At 38.2% G+C, this 16,035-nt stretch overlaps 8 protein-coding genes and 1 non-coding gene across 9 annotated transcripts; 5 read left to right on the top strand and 4 right to left on the bottom strand.

Annotated features, from left to right (window-relative positions):
- Positions 1-290: 290 nt before the first annotated feature.
- RPN13 (proteasome regulatory particle lid subunit RPN13) lies at positions 291-758 on the top strand (the record flags this gene model as incomplete). Its single annotated transcript, XM_033912259.1, has 1 exon — positions 291-758. One exon carries the CDS (start codon positions 291-293, stop codon positions 756-758), a length of 468 nt encoding a protein of 155 aa, XP_033768150.1.
- Positions 759-969: 211 nt separating this feature from the next.
- Positions 970-2,064, bottom strand: URA4 (dihydroorotase; the record flags this gene model as incomplete). The annotated part of the gene is made up of 1 exon (XM_033912258.1): positions 970-2,064. The coding sequence occupies one exon, from the start codon at positions 2,062-2,064 to the stop codon at positions 970-972; it is 1,095 nt and encodes a 364-aa protein (XP_033768149.1).
- Positions 2,065-3,087: 1,023 nt separating this feature from the next.
- Positions 3,088-3,171, top strand: SPAR_Ltrna19L. The gene has a single exon. It is a non-coding gene; the product is annotated as a tRNA-Leu (tRNA).
- A 269-nt stretch (positions 3,172-3,440) lies between these two features.
- On the bottom strand, positions 3,441-7,751 carry SPAR_L04240 (RNA helicase; the record flags this gene model as incomplete). The annotated part of the gene is made up of 1 exon (XM_033912257.1): positions 3,441-7,751. The coding sequence occupies one exon, from the start codon at positions 7,749-7,751 to the stop codon at positions 3,441-3,443; it is 4,311 nt and encodes a 1,436-aa protein (XP_033768148.1).
- A 336-nt stretch (positions 7,752-8,087) lies between these two features.
- On the top strand, positions 8,088-9,278 carry CDC73 (Cdc73p; the record flags this gene model as incomplete). Its single annotated transcript, XM_033912256.1, has 1 exon — positions 8,088-9,278. The coding sequence occupies one exon, from the start codon at positions 8,088-8,090 to the stop codon at positions 9,276-9,278; it is 1,191 nt and encodes a 396-aa protein (XP_033768147.1).
- A 211-nt stretch (positions 9,279-9,489) lies between these two features.
- On the bottom strand, positions 9,490-11,202 carry VPS36 (ESCRT-II subunit protein VPS36; the record flags this gene model as incomplete). The annotated part of the gene is made up of 1 exon (XM_033912255.1): positions 9,490-11,202. The coding sequence occupies one exon, from the start codon at positions 11,200-11,202 to the stop codon at positions 9,490-9,492; it is 1,713 nt and encodes a 570-aa protein (XP_033768146.1).
- A 410-nt stretch (positions 11,203-11,612) lies between these two features.
- SPAR_L04210 (uncharacterized protein) lies at positions 11,613-11,828 on the top strand (the record flags this gene model as incomplete). The annotated part of the gene is made up of 1 exon (XM_033912254.1): positions 11,613-11,828. One exon carries the CDS (start codon positions 11,613-11,615, stop codon positions 11,826-11,828), a length of 216 nt encoding a protein of 71 aa, XP_033768145.1.
- Positions 11,829-12,064: 236 nt separating this feature from the next.
- On the top strand, positions 12,065-12,856 carry PUN1 (Pun1p; the record flags this gene model as incomplete). The annotated part of the gene is made up of 1 exon (XM_033912253.1): positions 12,065-12,856. One exon carries the CDS (start codon positions 12,065-12,067, stop codon positions 12,854-12,856), a length of 792 nt encoding a protein of 263 aa, XP_033768144.1.
- Positions 12,857-13,026: 170 nt separating this feature from the next.
- INA1 (Ina1p) lies at positions 13,027-15,051 on the bottom strand (the record flags this gene model as incomplete). Its single annotated transcript, XM_033912252.1, has 1 exon — positions 13,027-15,051. The coding sequence occupies one exon, from the start codon at positions 15,049-15,051 to the stop codon at positions 13,027-13,029; it is 2,025 nt and encodes a 674-aa protein (XP_033768143.1).
- Between the last annotated feature and the right edge of the window lie 984 nt (positions 15,052-16,035).

The raw sequence follows: 16,035 nt of genomic DNA, 5'->3' as shown, positions 1-16,035 counted from the left end.
TTTGGCCCTTTATAATTTCAATTGAAGTAGTATTAAACTGGAGCGGTGCGCAACCGGTTGCTTAAATCAATTATATAATTTCCAATTCACCAGGCCATCCCCTCCTTGATATACGTTATTGATATATTTCAGTTAAAATTCTTCCGTATTACGTGATCTGTGTTTACCGAGGTGGCGAAAGCTTTGCTACTAATTACTTTACTATGTCCAATAGATTAGGTTCTATAAGGGCGTCAAAAAACTACTCAAGTGGCCGGTGAGTTTGGTTTCATAATATAGCGTTGACAAGTATGAGTTCAACTGTAATTAAGTTTAGGGCTGGTTTTTGTGAATATAACGAAGACTCCCGTCTATGTACGCCAATTCCAGTTCAGGGTGAGATCGAGATCAAACCAAATGAAGAAGAAGAATTAGGATTTTGGGATTTTGAGTGGCGTCCTACGGAAAAGCCAGTTGGAAGAGAGCTTGATCCTATCTCTTTAATTTTGATTCCAGGAGAAACGATGTGGGTTCCGATAAAATCCACTAAGAGTGGCAGAATATTTGCTTTAGTTTTTTCATCTAACGAAATGTACTTCTTTTGGTTACAAGAGAAGAGTTCAGGTAACTTGCCTCTAAATGAATTGAGTGCGAAAGATAAAGAAATTTATGACAAGATGATTGAAGTGCTGAATAACGGTGGTGAAAGTGATAATGAGGAAGAAAGTCATGACGAAAAACAAAAAGCCCAAGATGTGGATGTTAATATGCAAGATTAAGTCAAGATTCTAGCATTTTTTGACAAATAAAACTCCAAAAGAAAAAATGCCACGTCGGCAATTTTGGCTGTGAGCATCTGTAAAGAGATACGGATCATAACAATAGGCATGGAAATGGCATCTACAACTTCTATTGGAAGGTTACTTTATTTTTCCCATAAATATGTATGTACAGTCTATACTCTCAAGTGAGTCTACATATTGTTGCATATCAACGAGGTTCCCATCTCACTGACCAGCTTAGTTTATCGCCAGCTTTAAATGGGATGATACTTATTTCTTTGCCATCGCTTATAGACTGAGGGACAACTTGTTCACTCTTGAATAATATCGCCTTATCTAAAGAAGCAACTTCGTTATCTATAACCTCGTAAAAAGAAATTCCAAAGTCAGAAACAAAGCCTTTTAAGTTCTCTAAAGCATTTTGCTCTTCAAAAACTTGGGCGATATAAGGGATCGCAAAGGATTGTGAGTAGACTCCGGCGCAAACACCCTTGTACTTGGCTTTATTTTGTACGGGATGAGGAGCTGAATCAGATCCAAAGAAAAAATATGGCTTCCCTGATACTGCAGCTTTGATTAAGGCTTTTTTATCATTTGGAAGTTTTGCAACAGGTTTGCAAAAATTTACCGGATTTCCAGCCCAATCATCAATTGTTAAAAAGAGGTGATGAGCCGTCAATGTAGCGGCAACTCTTACGTCAGCAGCTTTCTTTACGTTCTTATTTATATCCTCAATTGTCTTTATTGCCGACTCGCTAGTGCAATGCTCTAAAATTATTTTCAAGTTTGGGAAGTCATCATGCAATTTTCTCAAGGCCGGTAAAAAGGCTTCCTCTGCATTCAATACATGAATAGGCTCTTCGTCTCCCTCATGAACAGAAGGTTTTTCTCCATGCAAGTTTAATATCAGGTTCTCTTCTTCCATAGCCTTGAAAATTGGGTAAAAAGCACTGAAATCATTTGGATCCACCCCAGCAGCCGAATTTGTTGTTACTCCTGCTGGATAGCATTTTACTCCACGAATTGCATGTTGCTGGGCGGCTTCATGGATTAAATCTGGAGTCAAGTCTTTAGAAAGATAAAAACTCATTAGAAAGGTAGTCTTAGGAGCTAATTTTTGTAGTGTTTTTTTGTATTCAATCACTCTATCCAGTGTGGTAATTGGAGGCTGTAAATTTGGCATGATGTAAGCTACTGAAACTCCGCCATCTCTAATCTTGGGGGTGACTAGTTCACACATCGCACCTTCTCTTACATGAACATGCATATCACATGTCAAACCTAAATTTATTTCTTGTACCATTTTATTTTTCAATATTAGCTACGTGACGTGTTGGCTTCCAGTACCCTGTCGAAGTATGTGCTATCTTTCAAAGGTGTTTATCTCTTCTTATATACCTTCTCTGACGATGCCGATTCATCGGAATTCTCCGAATAATGAAATTTGACTCTGCAACTATTCTCGAAAAAAAAAAAGTTGACGCCGAAGGACAGTTAAACTAGTATCGCCTACATGTAAAACTATGTGATGACAGAGGAATATCTTGGTGGCTTATTTTCTAAAGGTGACAGCCCTAATTTTTTCATAGTTAACTGACAAAAACATTGAAATTGAAGCCTTTTCAACCCACGTTCAGAAGCTATATTTAATGGAAGTCAGGAGAGCTATGAAATGACTCTAGCGGTTAGATGGGTGTAACACTTACGCTTTTGATTAGGGGAAAAACGGTATGTGTGTATGATACATTGATCATTCATTCTTGCGGATTTGGCGATCCTTAAAAGGGAATCAGCATTCCAATGCAATATTATGGTTTTTTCTCCTCCTTTTCATATGCCGCCATCCAACGATCCCATTACATCATCTACCGTTGTATTTCAACTTCAGTTAAATTGATGAAGCCCTTTTATATTGGCCTTATAAGTGAGAAATACGTGAATAATTGGACGATTGTTGGGATTCCATTGTTGCTAAAGGCTATAATATTAGGTGTACAGATTGTACTGGAAGTTCTCCTCGAGGATATTGGAATCCACAAAAGGGAATCGATAGTTCAACATAATGTTATTACTTTATCTTCTTTCCTTTTATACGTTGTCATTCATTATCTTATTACATTATCAATTCTTGCATTTCAGCTTCCACTAAATTTGATGACTGTTTCTCAATATTTATGTCATCTTCTTACACCGCATGTGATATTATACTACTAGAGAGATGATATTAGAATTTCACTCCCATAAGATGTAGGTTAGTTGGTTTTCAGTATATTATGTATTTCTTTGGTGTTGTAATAATTTATTCTCCATCATTCACATTATTGATGGAGGGTTGGCCGAGTGGTCTAAGGCGGCAGACTTAAGATCTGTTGGACGGTTGTCCGCGCGAGTTCGAACCTCGCATCCTTCATTACTTTTCTTTTTTTTAATTTTTCTTACTTTGGCAGCGCTACTAGATCTTTAGGCGATGACGAAGACAAATGTACTGTGTATAGTCTATGAGATTTTAGTTCCTATTCAACGAAGAGAAAAAAGGCGATCGTAATAATTTTGAAAATCTTCACTTTTTATGTTAGTCTTTTATACTTTGTGATATTCTATAAGTCAAAAAAAAAAAAAAATCCTTTTCGGAAATGAAGATGGTAATTACTATACAGGGACTACAGTGGGATTAAGTTACTATTGCTCGGAAGCTACAATTTTTTCAACAATTTTTAGAGTTTTATCAGCGTCAGAATTATCAATTTGAGATTTTTTAGCATAATCGGGACTTTCTAACTTCTTTCTTATGGCCTCATCAAGTTGTGTTCTCAATTCCTTGATCAAAACACCATTCTTACACCAGGTCCTAATTGGGAGCCAATTGTCAACAATAATGCCCGGTGAATGAATAGTACCTCCAATATCATAAGAGATCGCCCCGCCGAATAATAGTAATGACAATGTGGTAGTTGGGGTTAAGTCTCTCAAATACAACTTGTTAGTAACTTGAGATGTGGTAAACAACACAAATGGATATCTTACAACGGTTGGTATTTTGGACTGACGAGAAATTGGACCTTCTATTTCAGAGAGTAATTTAGCGTCTTCCAAGTTTACTGAATTGGTTGAAAACAAAACGGAACTTGGATGAATGAATGCCCTGGTAGCAGGTAACGGCAAATCTTCCAAATCAACTTTTTGCGTTTCTTGCGAATTATTTGTCTTATATTCTTCCAATTTGTCTTGATACTCTTCGCTTCTAATCCAGTATTTGATCATTTTGGCTTCAGGATCCTTTTCTACTGCCCCAGAACTTGTTGATAAATATTTTACATCTGGCAGCTGAACCCTGGCTACGTGTGGATAGAATGCTCCTGTGAGAATGGCCCTTAGGATATCAAAATTTCGCTCGTTTCTATTCAAATCAGAGATGTTTCCAGCTTTATAACCCATCGGTAGAAAGCCTACATCTTTCAAAATAGAATAGTATTGGGCTCTTGATGATTTGATTTCATTAATTTTGTTATAGGAAAGTAAATGGTCCCTCAAGTATTTTCTTTTGGTGGTTGGATCTTTGATTTTCAAGTAACCTTTGACAACTTCCAATACTGCGAATAAATCCCCACGACTTTCATATTTGCATAGCACCCTCTTTATTTTTTCTCTATTTTCAAAACCTCCGATAAAGGGCAAAGCTCCAATACCGAGTATCGAGACAAGTAAAACACAAATATCCGTACAACCAAACAAAATACCGTAAATTAGCAATTTACCATGCTTACTATCCATAACAGGCATCAAACTGATAAATTGACCTAGTTGTGTGAGCGACTTGTCGAACTCATCTACAAGTCCTACCGTTGTTAGGATCCTTTCTGCCTTCTGTAAAGCTGGCAAAGGAGGGGCATCCAAAGCTGTACTCAAAAACGCCTTAACGTCTTTTACGCCCATGGCTTTAACAGATAAATAAAGCGATTCTAATGGGATTCTTTTAATTTCTGGGATTGGCATTGGTATCATGTCGTTTTCGTACAAATTTTTAGAAAATAACTTGTAAGATAAACCTTCACGCACTCTACCAGCACGGCCTCTACGTTGTTTAACTTCAGCTTTTGAAATAAATGACTCAATCAGTTTTGTAGTATTATCCTTTGGATTATAGAACATCGATTTGGCACGGCCAGTGTCAATAGTTGCGACACAGTCATCTATAGTAATAGAAGTTTCAGCAATATTTGTAGATACAACAACTTTTCTCTTTCTGTGATATTTTTTAAATACCCTTTTTTGGTCCTCAGGAGTTAGAGCTGAATGCAAGGGCAATACTATAAAATCAACTCCATTTGTTTTATTAGCCAGCAAATTGCAGCACTTATTAATTTCGCCCACACCAGGTAAGAAAACGATAATGGATCCGTTGTTGTCAGCATCTTTCAGGCGTTTATCTACGTGCTCTACAACTTGGCAAAGCAAATCATAATTAATTTGCCCAGAAGAAAAAAACTTAGAATCTGCCCTTGGCTTCAAATACTGGTCGTCATTACTTCTTTCATCAGCGTTATCATCATCACCATAATATAACGCCTTTTCTCTCTTGATTTTGAAGTCCAGGTCATCCAGAATATCTTCCAAGAAATAATCTGTGATAGGAAAAGTACGTCCTTCGATGTGACATGTTGCTAATCCTGGAAAGAATTTTTTGAACAGATCAACGTTGACTGTAGCACTCATTAGAACAATTTTCATTCCACGAACTTTGTGTAGGAGATTCTTCATTAATGTCACAATCAAATCCGTATCAATGGAACGTTCATGGACTTCATCAATAACAACGATTGTATCTTCCAACATCGTCCTGGCATTTTGTAACAACCTAACAAGAACACCCGTGGTCATGAACTTGATCCGTGTGAAAGCTTTGGTTTTATTAACACCCCTTATTACGTAACCCACCTCATCACCACAAGCTACACAGCGTTCATCGGAAACACGTTCAGCAAGCCCAATAGCGGAGATTCTTCTAGGTTGTGTACATACGATTCTAGTTTTACCAAAATCGCTTTCTTCCCTCTGTAGGAAATCTAAAACAAACTGAACGACTTGAGTGGATTTACCCGAACCTGTTTCACCAGTAATCAATACAACCTCATTTTTATTGATAATATCTATAATAACTTTTTGCTTCTTCCAAGCAGGCAGTTGTTCTCTGATTAACTGCATATTTTTGTATTCAGGGCTTTTAATCCTTTTTATATATTCTTCCTTTAAAACACAAAGCATGTCTTCAGAGATGGTATTCTTTACAAATTTTCTTGAACTAGAATTGTTTGTATTTTTCTTACCGTTTGGAATGTTTCTCTTGTTTATTGTACTCTTCGAGTCTAATTCTGGAACTAATGGGCCAGGGTTATCAATTATCTCGAATATATTGTCTTTTAACCATTCATAAATATGATATACTAACATATCACCTATTAGATTGCCTTCTTGGAGATAGTGCAATAACTTGGTTAGTATTTGCTTTTTAATATAATCAGGTAGTTTGTAATTTTTATCAAAAGTTGAAACTACAATTCCAGGCAAAGATGCAGGATAATTTTTGGTTCTATATACTTTCAATTTTATCTTGAGTTTTTCGATTAAGTTGAGCGTGTAGTGAGAATTTTCCTTGGTGTCCATCACGCAGCCCTCATAAATGCTTTCTAGGCTCTCTAGCTCTTGATTCCAACATTCTATAGATTCTGTTTCCGATACAGTTTCATTTGTATTGTTATTTAAAGTTGGTAAATTTTCCCTCGTCAAGAACCCAGCTGCTTCATTTTCATTCATATCATTTTGTTGTAAAGCCAATAAAGCCTCATCTGAGGAGACGCCAATTTCTGTTAAACGCTCAATGATCATTCTAGTCGATAAGGGTAGATTCGATATTTCAACCTTGTTTTTTGTATCACCTTTCTTCTTATGAAAAAATGGTGGCAAATCATCTTCTGGTAAGTTAAACAATAAGAAAGACAATGGATCTTTATAAAGCATGGCCTCCTCTACGTGCTTTGGCCTGAATTGTAAAGTTAACAATTTTGCCTTAAGATCTTCCCGATCCTCAGTGATCGTGTTATTGTTATGGGTAATTTTTTTATTTTGCCAATCAATTTTTTCTTTCAATGAGGTTTCTATCAGTTGTCTAGAAGATTCATCAAGGTCGACGAATATAGAATTTTCCCAAACTTTTTTTGGAAACCGTACTAATGAAGGATTGTGTGAGTGTTTATGGGATGTTGATTTTCTCTCTTTCGGATTCTTTCGGGAGGAAGAAAGTCCGCTATGGCTGGATAGGATAGTTTGTGCAACTTGTTCTTTCTGTGCTTGGTTATTCTGTGCAGCTTGGTCCTTTTCACGTTGGAGTTTGAGCTTCCTATCTTCCACCATTGTCTTGAAGGGATCAAGATCAAATAATTTGTTTATACGCTTTTCGTTCGTTTTTAGGTTGTCCTTGCGAAAGTCATCGAGGGCGTACCATGTTTTTCTATGATTTGGCGGAAGCATCATGTGCAGGTTAGTGTTATATGCAACGCGATATAGCGCAATAGTGGAAGCTATGTGTCTAGCTTCAACTGGAGTTTCTTGAGGAATAACAATGCCTTTTCCTGAAGCTTTATCATACGTCGGATCGCTCATTCTTGTGGTTAATGTTTCTTTTGTCTTTGGGTCAGTAAACGACAAAACTGCAATGGCAATGAAACCCTTATCACCTATTTTTTTCATATCATATTCTACCTTATTCCATTTCCGTTTCTGACAAGTTTCGTGTAAGATTGTGTGAGGTAACTTACCTGTCCAGCTCGCTGTGGATGTTACCTTTGCTCTATTACTTTGTTGCTTGGCCCTTTTGTCATCTTCTGGCTCTTGTTCTTGTCCCTTTTTTCCTTTTGCCTTCTTTTTACCAGCAGCTACTGGTACGTCATTCACTGGAGTCGAATTTTTCGAGTTACTTTTCGTTTTTTTGGCCATTTAACCCAAAAATAAATGAAGGTAGTTGTAGAATATAGTATAAGTTGAATGATTATTGTTAATACTCCTATTAGCTAGGATTTTCTTTTATAACATTGAATAATACGTAGCTTTTTGTTGGTGTCTAATTTTTCACCTCATCGAACATTGAGACGGTTAACCGGAAATGCAATATTGTTTTCAAAGCATAAGGATGAAAATTTCAATTGAACAGGTTTAAAGTAAGCACTTCAGTTCAGCTAACACTCCACACCTTTCAAATCGTGTTTCCGAAATAACTTATTGAGTTACTATCGTTAATAGAAGAATAATTTGAGCAACAGGCTAGTAAAAAAAATGGCAAGTTCATTGGAGAGACTGAGAGAGCACTTAAAGAAAGGCGATAAACTGACTCTAAAAAATAGTGAGGGGCAGACTACCGACGATATTACGAAAGCAACAGTGGTAGAAACTTCGTCCAGTGATGGTATTACTCAAGATAGTTTTCCATTAAATGAAGAAACAGAAATTGAGATTGATGGATCACTGGTACAATTGCGAATAATCGTTCATTGTTGGATGAACAAGGACTCAAGTGCTGCAGACTATGTAGCAGACTGTCAGAATAAGCAATTAACTAATGTTTCGTTCTTGCAAAGGACTGATTTAATAAATTGGCTATCTGGGAATACGGAATCGTCTCAATATCTGAAAGCACCGGGTCAGAATGGTCAAACTTCCGATAAAGTAAATACAGCGGATAATGAAACTAAATCTTCGACTGATGGATTGTCGAGGGCAAAATCAACTGCTGCAGGGACTGTTGAAAATGATCTTGAAGTGTCCGATCCAGTTGTAGTGGAAACAATGAAACATGAACGTGTATTGGTGGACCACAACTCTGCACTGCGCGGTGCTAAGCCGATCAATTTTGGTTATCTAATAAAAGATGCGGAACTAAAATTAGTACAATCGATCAAAGGATCTTTACGAGGATCTAAATTGCCTCCCGGTCATAAGGGCGCACACGGCCGTATTTCTAAAACAAATGGTTTACCTGGTGGTCCTCGCAAAGATCCGATCATTTTGATTCCTTCAGCTGCATCTTCAATTTTAACTGTCGCAAATATAAAACAGTTTCTGCTGGAGTCAAAATACGTGAATCCCCGTAATTTGCCATCAGTGCCAAATGGATTAGTAAACATAGAGAAAAACTTTGAACGTATATCGAGACCACTTAGGTTTATCATAGTCGATAATACGAGGATGTTTACTAAGCCAGAATATTGGGACAGAGTTGTGGCTATCTTCACTACGGGCCATACGTGGCAATTTAATAACTATCAATGGAATTCGCCACAAGAATTATTTCAACGCTGCAAAGGCTATTATTTCCATTTCGCTGGTGATTCTGTGCCACAACACGTGCAGCAATGGAACGTGGAAAAGGTCGAACTTGACAAAAATAAAAGATTTAAAGATGTGGAAGTCGTCCGTTATTTCTGGCATAGCTTAGAAAAGGAACTTATTTCAAGAGGATATCGTTGAAACAAGAAAGGGGGAAAGTTGTATCTCAGCCATTGAAAATATATCTTATTTCCGGTTGATATTTCCACTCCGATTTTGTAATCTACGCTATGTGTTATTATTGTCATCCCAAGTAACGAAGTGAAGTCGTTTAACCGCGTGTTTATATGTAAACTATTTATCTGGGAGAATGTAGTATTATCAGCAGGTAATTAAACCATGCGTTTATTACTTATATATGAGAGGGCCAATAAGAGTTTTTATAATAATAAATCCCACTCAGTTGCTTGTCTATCAGTAAATCACCTTCATTGACACAATTTTGTAATACCTCCATAAGGATACCTAAGGTCCAGTTTGATTCTGAATTATTGGAACTCAAAATCTGCGTCAATTTTAAGAGATCAGAACCAGGATTATCACCAATTAGATCTACTAGCTTTTCTTTTACAACGTCGAACTTTTCGCTTGTTAAACATAGAATCCTCTTATTAACCTTCACTAATCTCAATTCATTTAAACCCAGATCCTCAAATCTTTCGCATGCTTCTCTCATTTCCATGGGAGATATTAGGCCTGTGCCTATACGCATAGATTTATTGTACATTGCATATAGGTCTACCAGAGTTATGATCATATAGTTGGTATTGCTATTGTCATTGTTCAAATCTTTAAACTCGGACAGCGTGAACTCGTAAATTTCTCTCGCGATTTCATCCAAAAACAGCTCTTTATTTAGGAACTTCTCTCTATCAAGTATTAATAGCGGTCTCCTCGTTTTTGTTTCACTTGAGGTTGATTCGTCCTGGAAGTTCGTTGTTTTATTTTTCATCGTTATGTTGCTATTTTTGTATAATCTCTCGATACTGGTGGCCAACGACATCAGCTTATTTAAGTCGGTCAACGCATTGTTGAAGAGAATATCATTATTCAGAAGCTGGTTCTCTCTAGACTTTTCCAAGCTTGCTATGCCAATTCTGCTCAATTTAGTCTCTATGAATGGCATGCCATTATTGTACTCGTGGGGGTTCGGCTCCTTTCTCGTGTCTACACCATTCACAGAAACTACATTTTGATTGAAAATATGTTTATTCTTCTCAGTAAGTATACTTTCCAAAGCTCTCTCTGTGGCTTGTGAAAACAAAACACCATCAGATTTACGGAAACTCAGTTGCACGAACTCTGTGGATGATGCTGTAGAAAGTGAGGACGATGACGGCGAATGCGAGCTCTTGCTTCTAACCAGTGAATTTTTTTCTAACTCAATATGGATTCTAGAGTCGTGAAAGGTTTTCAACTTGCTCAGTTTTGATCGTACTTTGGATGCGTTAGGCAATCTGTGGCCGCAAATCTCACAATTTCCTATTTCAGGATGATTAGCAAAAGTACAAGCGGGGCAAATATTCTCAGAGTTTACTCCGGATCGACTACCTGAGCTTGTATTCGGGTCTGTTGTATTAGAAGAATTTATAGAAGACTTGGTGAGTTCATAGTCCGCTGGCACACCGCAATTAATACAAATGGGCGCAGGTAGAGTGTCCTTGGTGAATTCCCCCAGCGTTTCGTTCGAAACCATACAGATGGGGCAGACCCACGTGGAAACGATATCGGCACTTGCTGTATCCGCATTTTTATCAAGTTCATCCTTACTGGAGGAGTCCTTGAAAAACAGAATCAAACGAGGTGATCTGGTCAAGAAGCCAGAGGAATAGTCTACATATGCTAGGTCGTCCAATTCCAACCCAAGCGAGTTCTGAGTGGGCTTTGCATCATCGATGTAAATGATCCTTTGCGATGTTAAGAATACTCTGCCCCTCTGTCTTTGCAGAATCTTTGATTTGCCATGGTAGAGGCCTACAGACTGATCGATGAAGATATCTTTTTCGCCTTCTCGAAGTAGAGGTTGACCCGATGACGTAGTTTCCACATAATGCCAGTGTTCCATCTTTTAAAAAAAAAAGAATGACCTTCGAAATCCCCTTCCTGCTTCCTAGTCGAGGTCCCTTATTCTATCCTGAATAACCTTTTTTCCTGCTTTTTTGTTTTTCAGTTTCCATCTTTCCAGATAAAACATGTGAAACCCTTTTTCCTCTTCGTTAATCCTAAAAAAAGCGCGTCTGGAAAACAAGGCGAAGCTTTCCTACATGAAAGAGGCTTCTTAGTATGTCGCTACGCCTCATTTCCACTGCATACAGAAAGCAAAGCAGTGTGTCTTGCGAACTTCACAGATCAAAAGCCTATCCGTGCATTGCCACCCTTCTTTTTCTTTTTTTACATACAATGCACTAGACATGTCGGTCTCACCCCGCATAACAATTGAGTCAGCCATACAATGAAGTACACTGTAAACAGCGTATGCCCTTCCAAGTATCTCAGGACTCAGCTTATGAAGCCTGTCACAGCCTCCCATTTGGCTCTCAGAGCCATACCCACTCGCCCCTCTTTCAACATCACCAGATAGCCGCCGTTGAATGGTGCGGGACAACCCGGCCTGGCCAGACAAAAAAAGAACGCAGCGCGCCTCGAGCGTTATTTCCCGATCGGGCGTATTATCAACCAAGCCCAGCTTGATATTTTTAGCGCTTCTCACAGGAAATTTGGCTGAGAAGTATATATACGCGAGAATGTTGCTTTTCCATGTCTCAGTAGTCAGTAAATGTCTAGTAGTGTTTCCTTCTGGATCAGTTGGTTAGAAGTCGAACTAAAAGAAACTAGAAGAGTATACATCGCTACCTAGTGGTGAAATTTGGTAAAAACAATAGAACTATTAAGAAAAAATTAGTACATCATCGAAAGACGATATAAGCATGAGGAATTTTTTCACGTTATTTTTTGCAGCTATATTTTCGCTGGGGGCACTCATATTGGCGATTATCGCATGCGCAGGATCAACGAAAAACTATAGTCCTATAAATAAAATTTACTGTGCAGAATTGGATCTATCGCAGATGAAGGTATCGACAATATTCCCTTCCTTAAGTTCAGTTACGCTGTCCTCGTTGGGTCTGCCCGCATATATAAACATAGGACTTTGGTCGTACTGTACGGTTGACTCTTCACATAACATACAATCGTGTTCTTCGCCCAACGGTATCCAAAAATTCAATCTAACGTCATTAGTGTATGACAATATCAACGATAATGAGGCTCTGAAGCTTATAGATTCTGTAGCAGATGTTGTTTTGCCAGAAAAACTCAGGAGTAAAATGACGTACTACAACAATTTGGTCAAGTGTATGTTCATCACCATCCTCATCGGTATTGTCTTGACTTTTGTAAACCTGGTTTTCAACATATTGCGCTGGATCATCCATATAAGGCCGCTAGCGTGGGGTGGTGCCTTCTTTTCATTCTTTGCTTTTGCTGCCCTTTTAGTCAGTATAGGTTCATGTTTGGGTACTTATTCATACATCAAATACATCCTAAAGCATAATTATAGTGACTATGGTATTTCAATGAGCATTGGTAGGAACTACCAGGGTTTGATGTGGGGGGCCGTCGTTGGAGCCCTACTGAATTTCATTCTATGGTGTAGTGTGAGATCAAGGCCGACCGTCATATATGCGAATGCTCCAATTGAGGAAAAACCACTGATTTAAATGTGAAAGAGGCACGTTAATTAATTAATTTTTGTGTTCCATTTCATATTAAATATGACTAAAGATATATTGTCTATATACTATTCAAAAAATTATAATGAAGAAAATTAAAAGGTTGAAGAATTGAAAAAATTTGTAGGGTGATATTATATGCTCTTCTTTTTATTATTTTACCTTGCAAAGTTTTTTTCAGCATCAATGACACTTTCGTGTTCTTCAATGATCCTGGAGGTAGAATCACTTTCTTGAATAGCTTTCTCAGCTTCCACGACGGCAGCTCCCTTTCTGCTAGTCCACCAGCAGTATGCAATGCAGAGAAACACAAGGACGGCAAATACAAATCCAGACCACATTAGACCATAAAATGGAGAAGAACCAGAAATAATTACATCATAATCATCCTTTTTGGAACCAGATTTCATCATATTAAGGATGACGCTAAAGATTGTGCTACCCAACCCGCTGAAAATACATATCCAACAGGAAGTAAAACCCAATCCCAACCATAGTTTTTGACTTACCACAGAACGTCTACTTAGTAGCAACAAGCATACCATGAAGAAGAAGGATGTGATTATGCACATCAAATTCATGGCCAAAGCAGCTTTTACTGCTGGAACATACATGTGTTGTCTGTCTTGTAATTCACCATCTAAATGCAAATCGTCTTTACCGATGTCCAACGCGTCCATATAAGGTTTAAAGTCTGATCCTTCAATATTATTGTAAACAATCGATCTGAAATCCATGTTTTGAACAGCATGCGACTTACTACATGAATACATTGTTTTGTTTAAGTGAGCACGGCACATTGTGAAAATGGATAAACGGTACATAACAGGGATGTGCAAATATTCCAGGATAGAAGGAGTCATTTCCTTAAGTTGTTCTGGTGTGATCGCCGTCATGGTTTCAGCAGAGCTTAAAATTTTCAGCATGGGCATAAATGTAGCAGCATTAGTTTCTGCCCATTTGGTGATGTTGACCAAAGATGAGAAACTTGATACTGGGTTGCTGGATGCAGCTAATAGACTGAACAAATATGGCACGTACTTAAGTAATGCGGTGTTGCTGGCCAATTGGGATTCCAAAGTTGGGATCAGGGAGACGACTGCGGATGCGTTAGCACTTGCAGAAAGAATTTCGTCAAGGGCTACCAATTGATTAGTAGAGGAAGCGGCTTCTTTGGAGAGGGCCAAACTCTCCACAGATGTTAGAAGTTCTGTTTGGTTCGTGGTATAATTTAACAAGTCAGTCAAAGCACCCATAGCAGCTTTGGCGGAAGACGACTGAGTAATGTTTTCGGCAATCATAGTACTCAATACGGTTAATGTTGTATTTTGAGATGTAGTCTCGTCAAACAGAGTGATAACAGCTTGTACAGCTGGTTTCAAAGTCGAAGGAACAAGAGAGCCTAACTGTATAATTGTTGCGGTGGCATTGCCGCCTTCCTCAATACTGGTTTTTAGACTAGAAAACAATGAGGAAACCGTTGAAGTTGGAACGCTGGAGTTCATTATGGTTTCTAACGCATCGCATGTGGCAGTAAGGTTCTTGGAAGCTGCAAATAACTCGAATACAGGCGATAATTTTGTCTTCTCTTCGGTGGTCATATTATTCAAAGTAATCAAAGACTCAGTAGTGCCAATAGGATTGGTCGAATCCACTAATAGGGTCAGAACGGTGTTTTCTAAGGAAGTCGAAGTAGAAGAAGCATTGGCTGACATAGATGACATCAATGTGCTAAAACCACCCAAGAGTTCGGTTGTGTTTTTAGAGGTGGTCAATAACTCTTCAAGAGCGGAGAAGGCCGTGGTAGTGGCGTTATTGGATCCTGCCAAAGCCATTGGAGCCAGCTGCGTCAAAGATGATAGTGTAGCTGAAGTGTTAGCAGCGTTAGACAACAAGTGCAGTAGAGGAGACAAGGCCTCGGTAGAAGCGATTGCCTTAAGGGCGCCAAATATGCTATCCACAGTTGTATTTGGAGCGGTTAGAGCAGAGCCTAATACCGTCAAAATTGGGCCAACCTGTGGCATAACTTTTGTAACGTTAATTTTTGATATATTAGCATCACCGATGAAAATATTCGTTATTGGTTTATAATTCGAAGTAGAACCCGCAGTGGCAATAATGGTCAGTAGAAATGTTGTAAGTGTTAATAAAGCACAAATCGGGAGGAGTATTTTGAAATTCATTGTAACGATTTGAATCTATTACTGAATTTTTATTTTACTGTATCAGCATCGCATCTACAAACCACTACAGAGTAAATGAAACCCCAAGACATAATGAGAGTAAAGTGCAGGCAGATTGCCAAAAGCTTATATATTTATCGTTCTTTTTACAGGAAAAAAATTATTCTGTGTAGAAGTGTAAGATCTGTGATTGCAGCAGCTTGAAAAGCGATAAGTTTGTTGAGGATTTAACAATTTCAACTTTTTTTAAGCAGAACAATAGATTGACGTAGTTAAATTTGTCTACTAAGATCTATAGGCAAGTTTTTTTTTTTTCCAGGGACACGCCGTATAGAAAAAAGCAACTAGGGAATTTACCAGGCCATACTACGCTGTATTCAGGCTAAACGAGTACTGAGGGGAACTTTAATCTTCAAGGCGGTATCCAAGCGAGGTGAGAGGATCTACCGAGAGACTGACGGAGAGCTGCAGAAATTTAAAGGACAGTACGAGAGCGCTCAAATACACCTAAGCAATATCCGCGGAACATATACTGCACTAAAAATACGTCAACGGGAACATTTCAAAAACCTAATAATATGGCTCAGCTTTTTCCGCGGTAATGAAAGTGATATATTCAAGTTTCTTTTACTATTAATTAAGCATCCAAAACGGTTTTGGTGAGACGTAGCGCCATTTTGGTACTACTTATGCATTTGTGCCAGAATGGTCATTAATACAGACCCCACCGTGTCTCAGCTGAAAAGGTCCCTTACCTAAAGAAAAAGAAATAAATTCTCGAAAGTAGGCAAGGCGAAAAAGAATGAAAAAAAAAGACAGGAACTGTTGAATTTTTTCAACAAAAAAAAAAGAAAAAAACGGGTCCAAGCGCGGTGTGTGGGTCACAGGATGCCGCAATGAAGGAATGCTATTTAGAGTAATTGATGATCATTCTTTCTATAAGGTAAGTTAGCAAAAATGTCTTGTCCGACAGATGACAAGCGC

This window comes from Saccharomyces paradoxus (genome assembly GCF_002079055.1).
Source record: "Saccharomyces paradoxus strain CBS432 chromosome XII sequence".
In the NCBI taxonomy this organism is placed as follows: domain Eukaryota; kingdom Fungi; phylum Ascomycota; class Saccharomycetes; order Saccharomycetales; family Saccharomycetaceae; genus Saccharomyces; species Saccharomyces paradoxus.
This window is presented reverse-complemented; position numbering and strand designations above follow the sequence as displayed.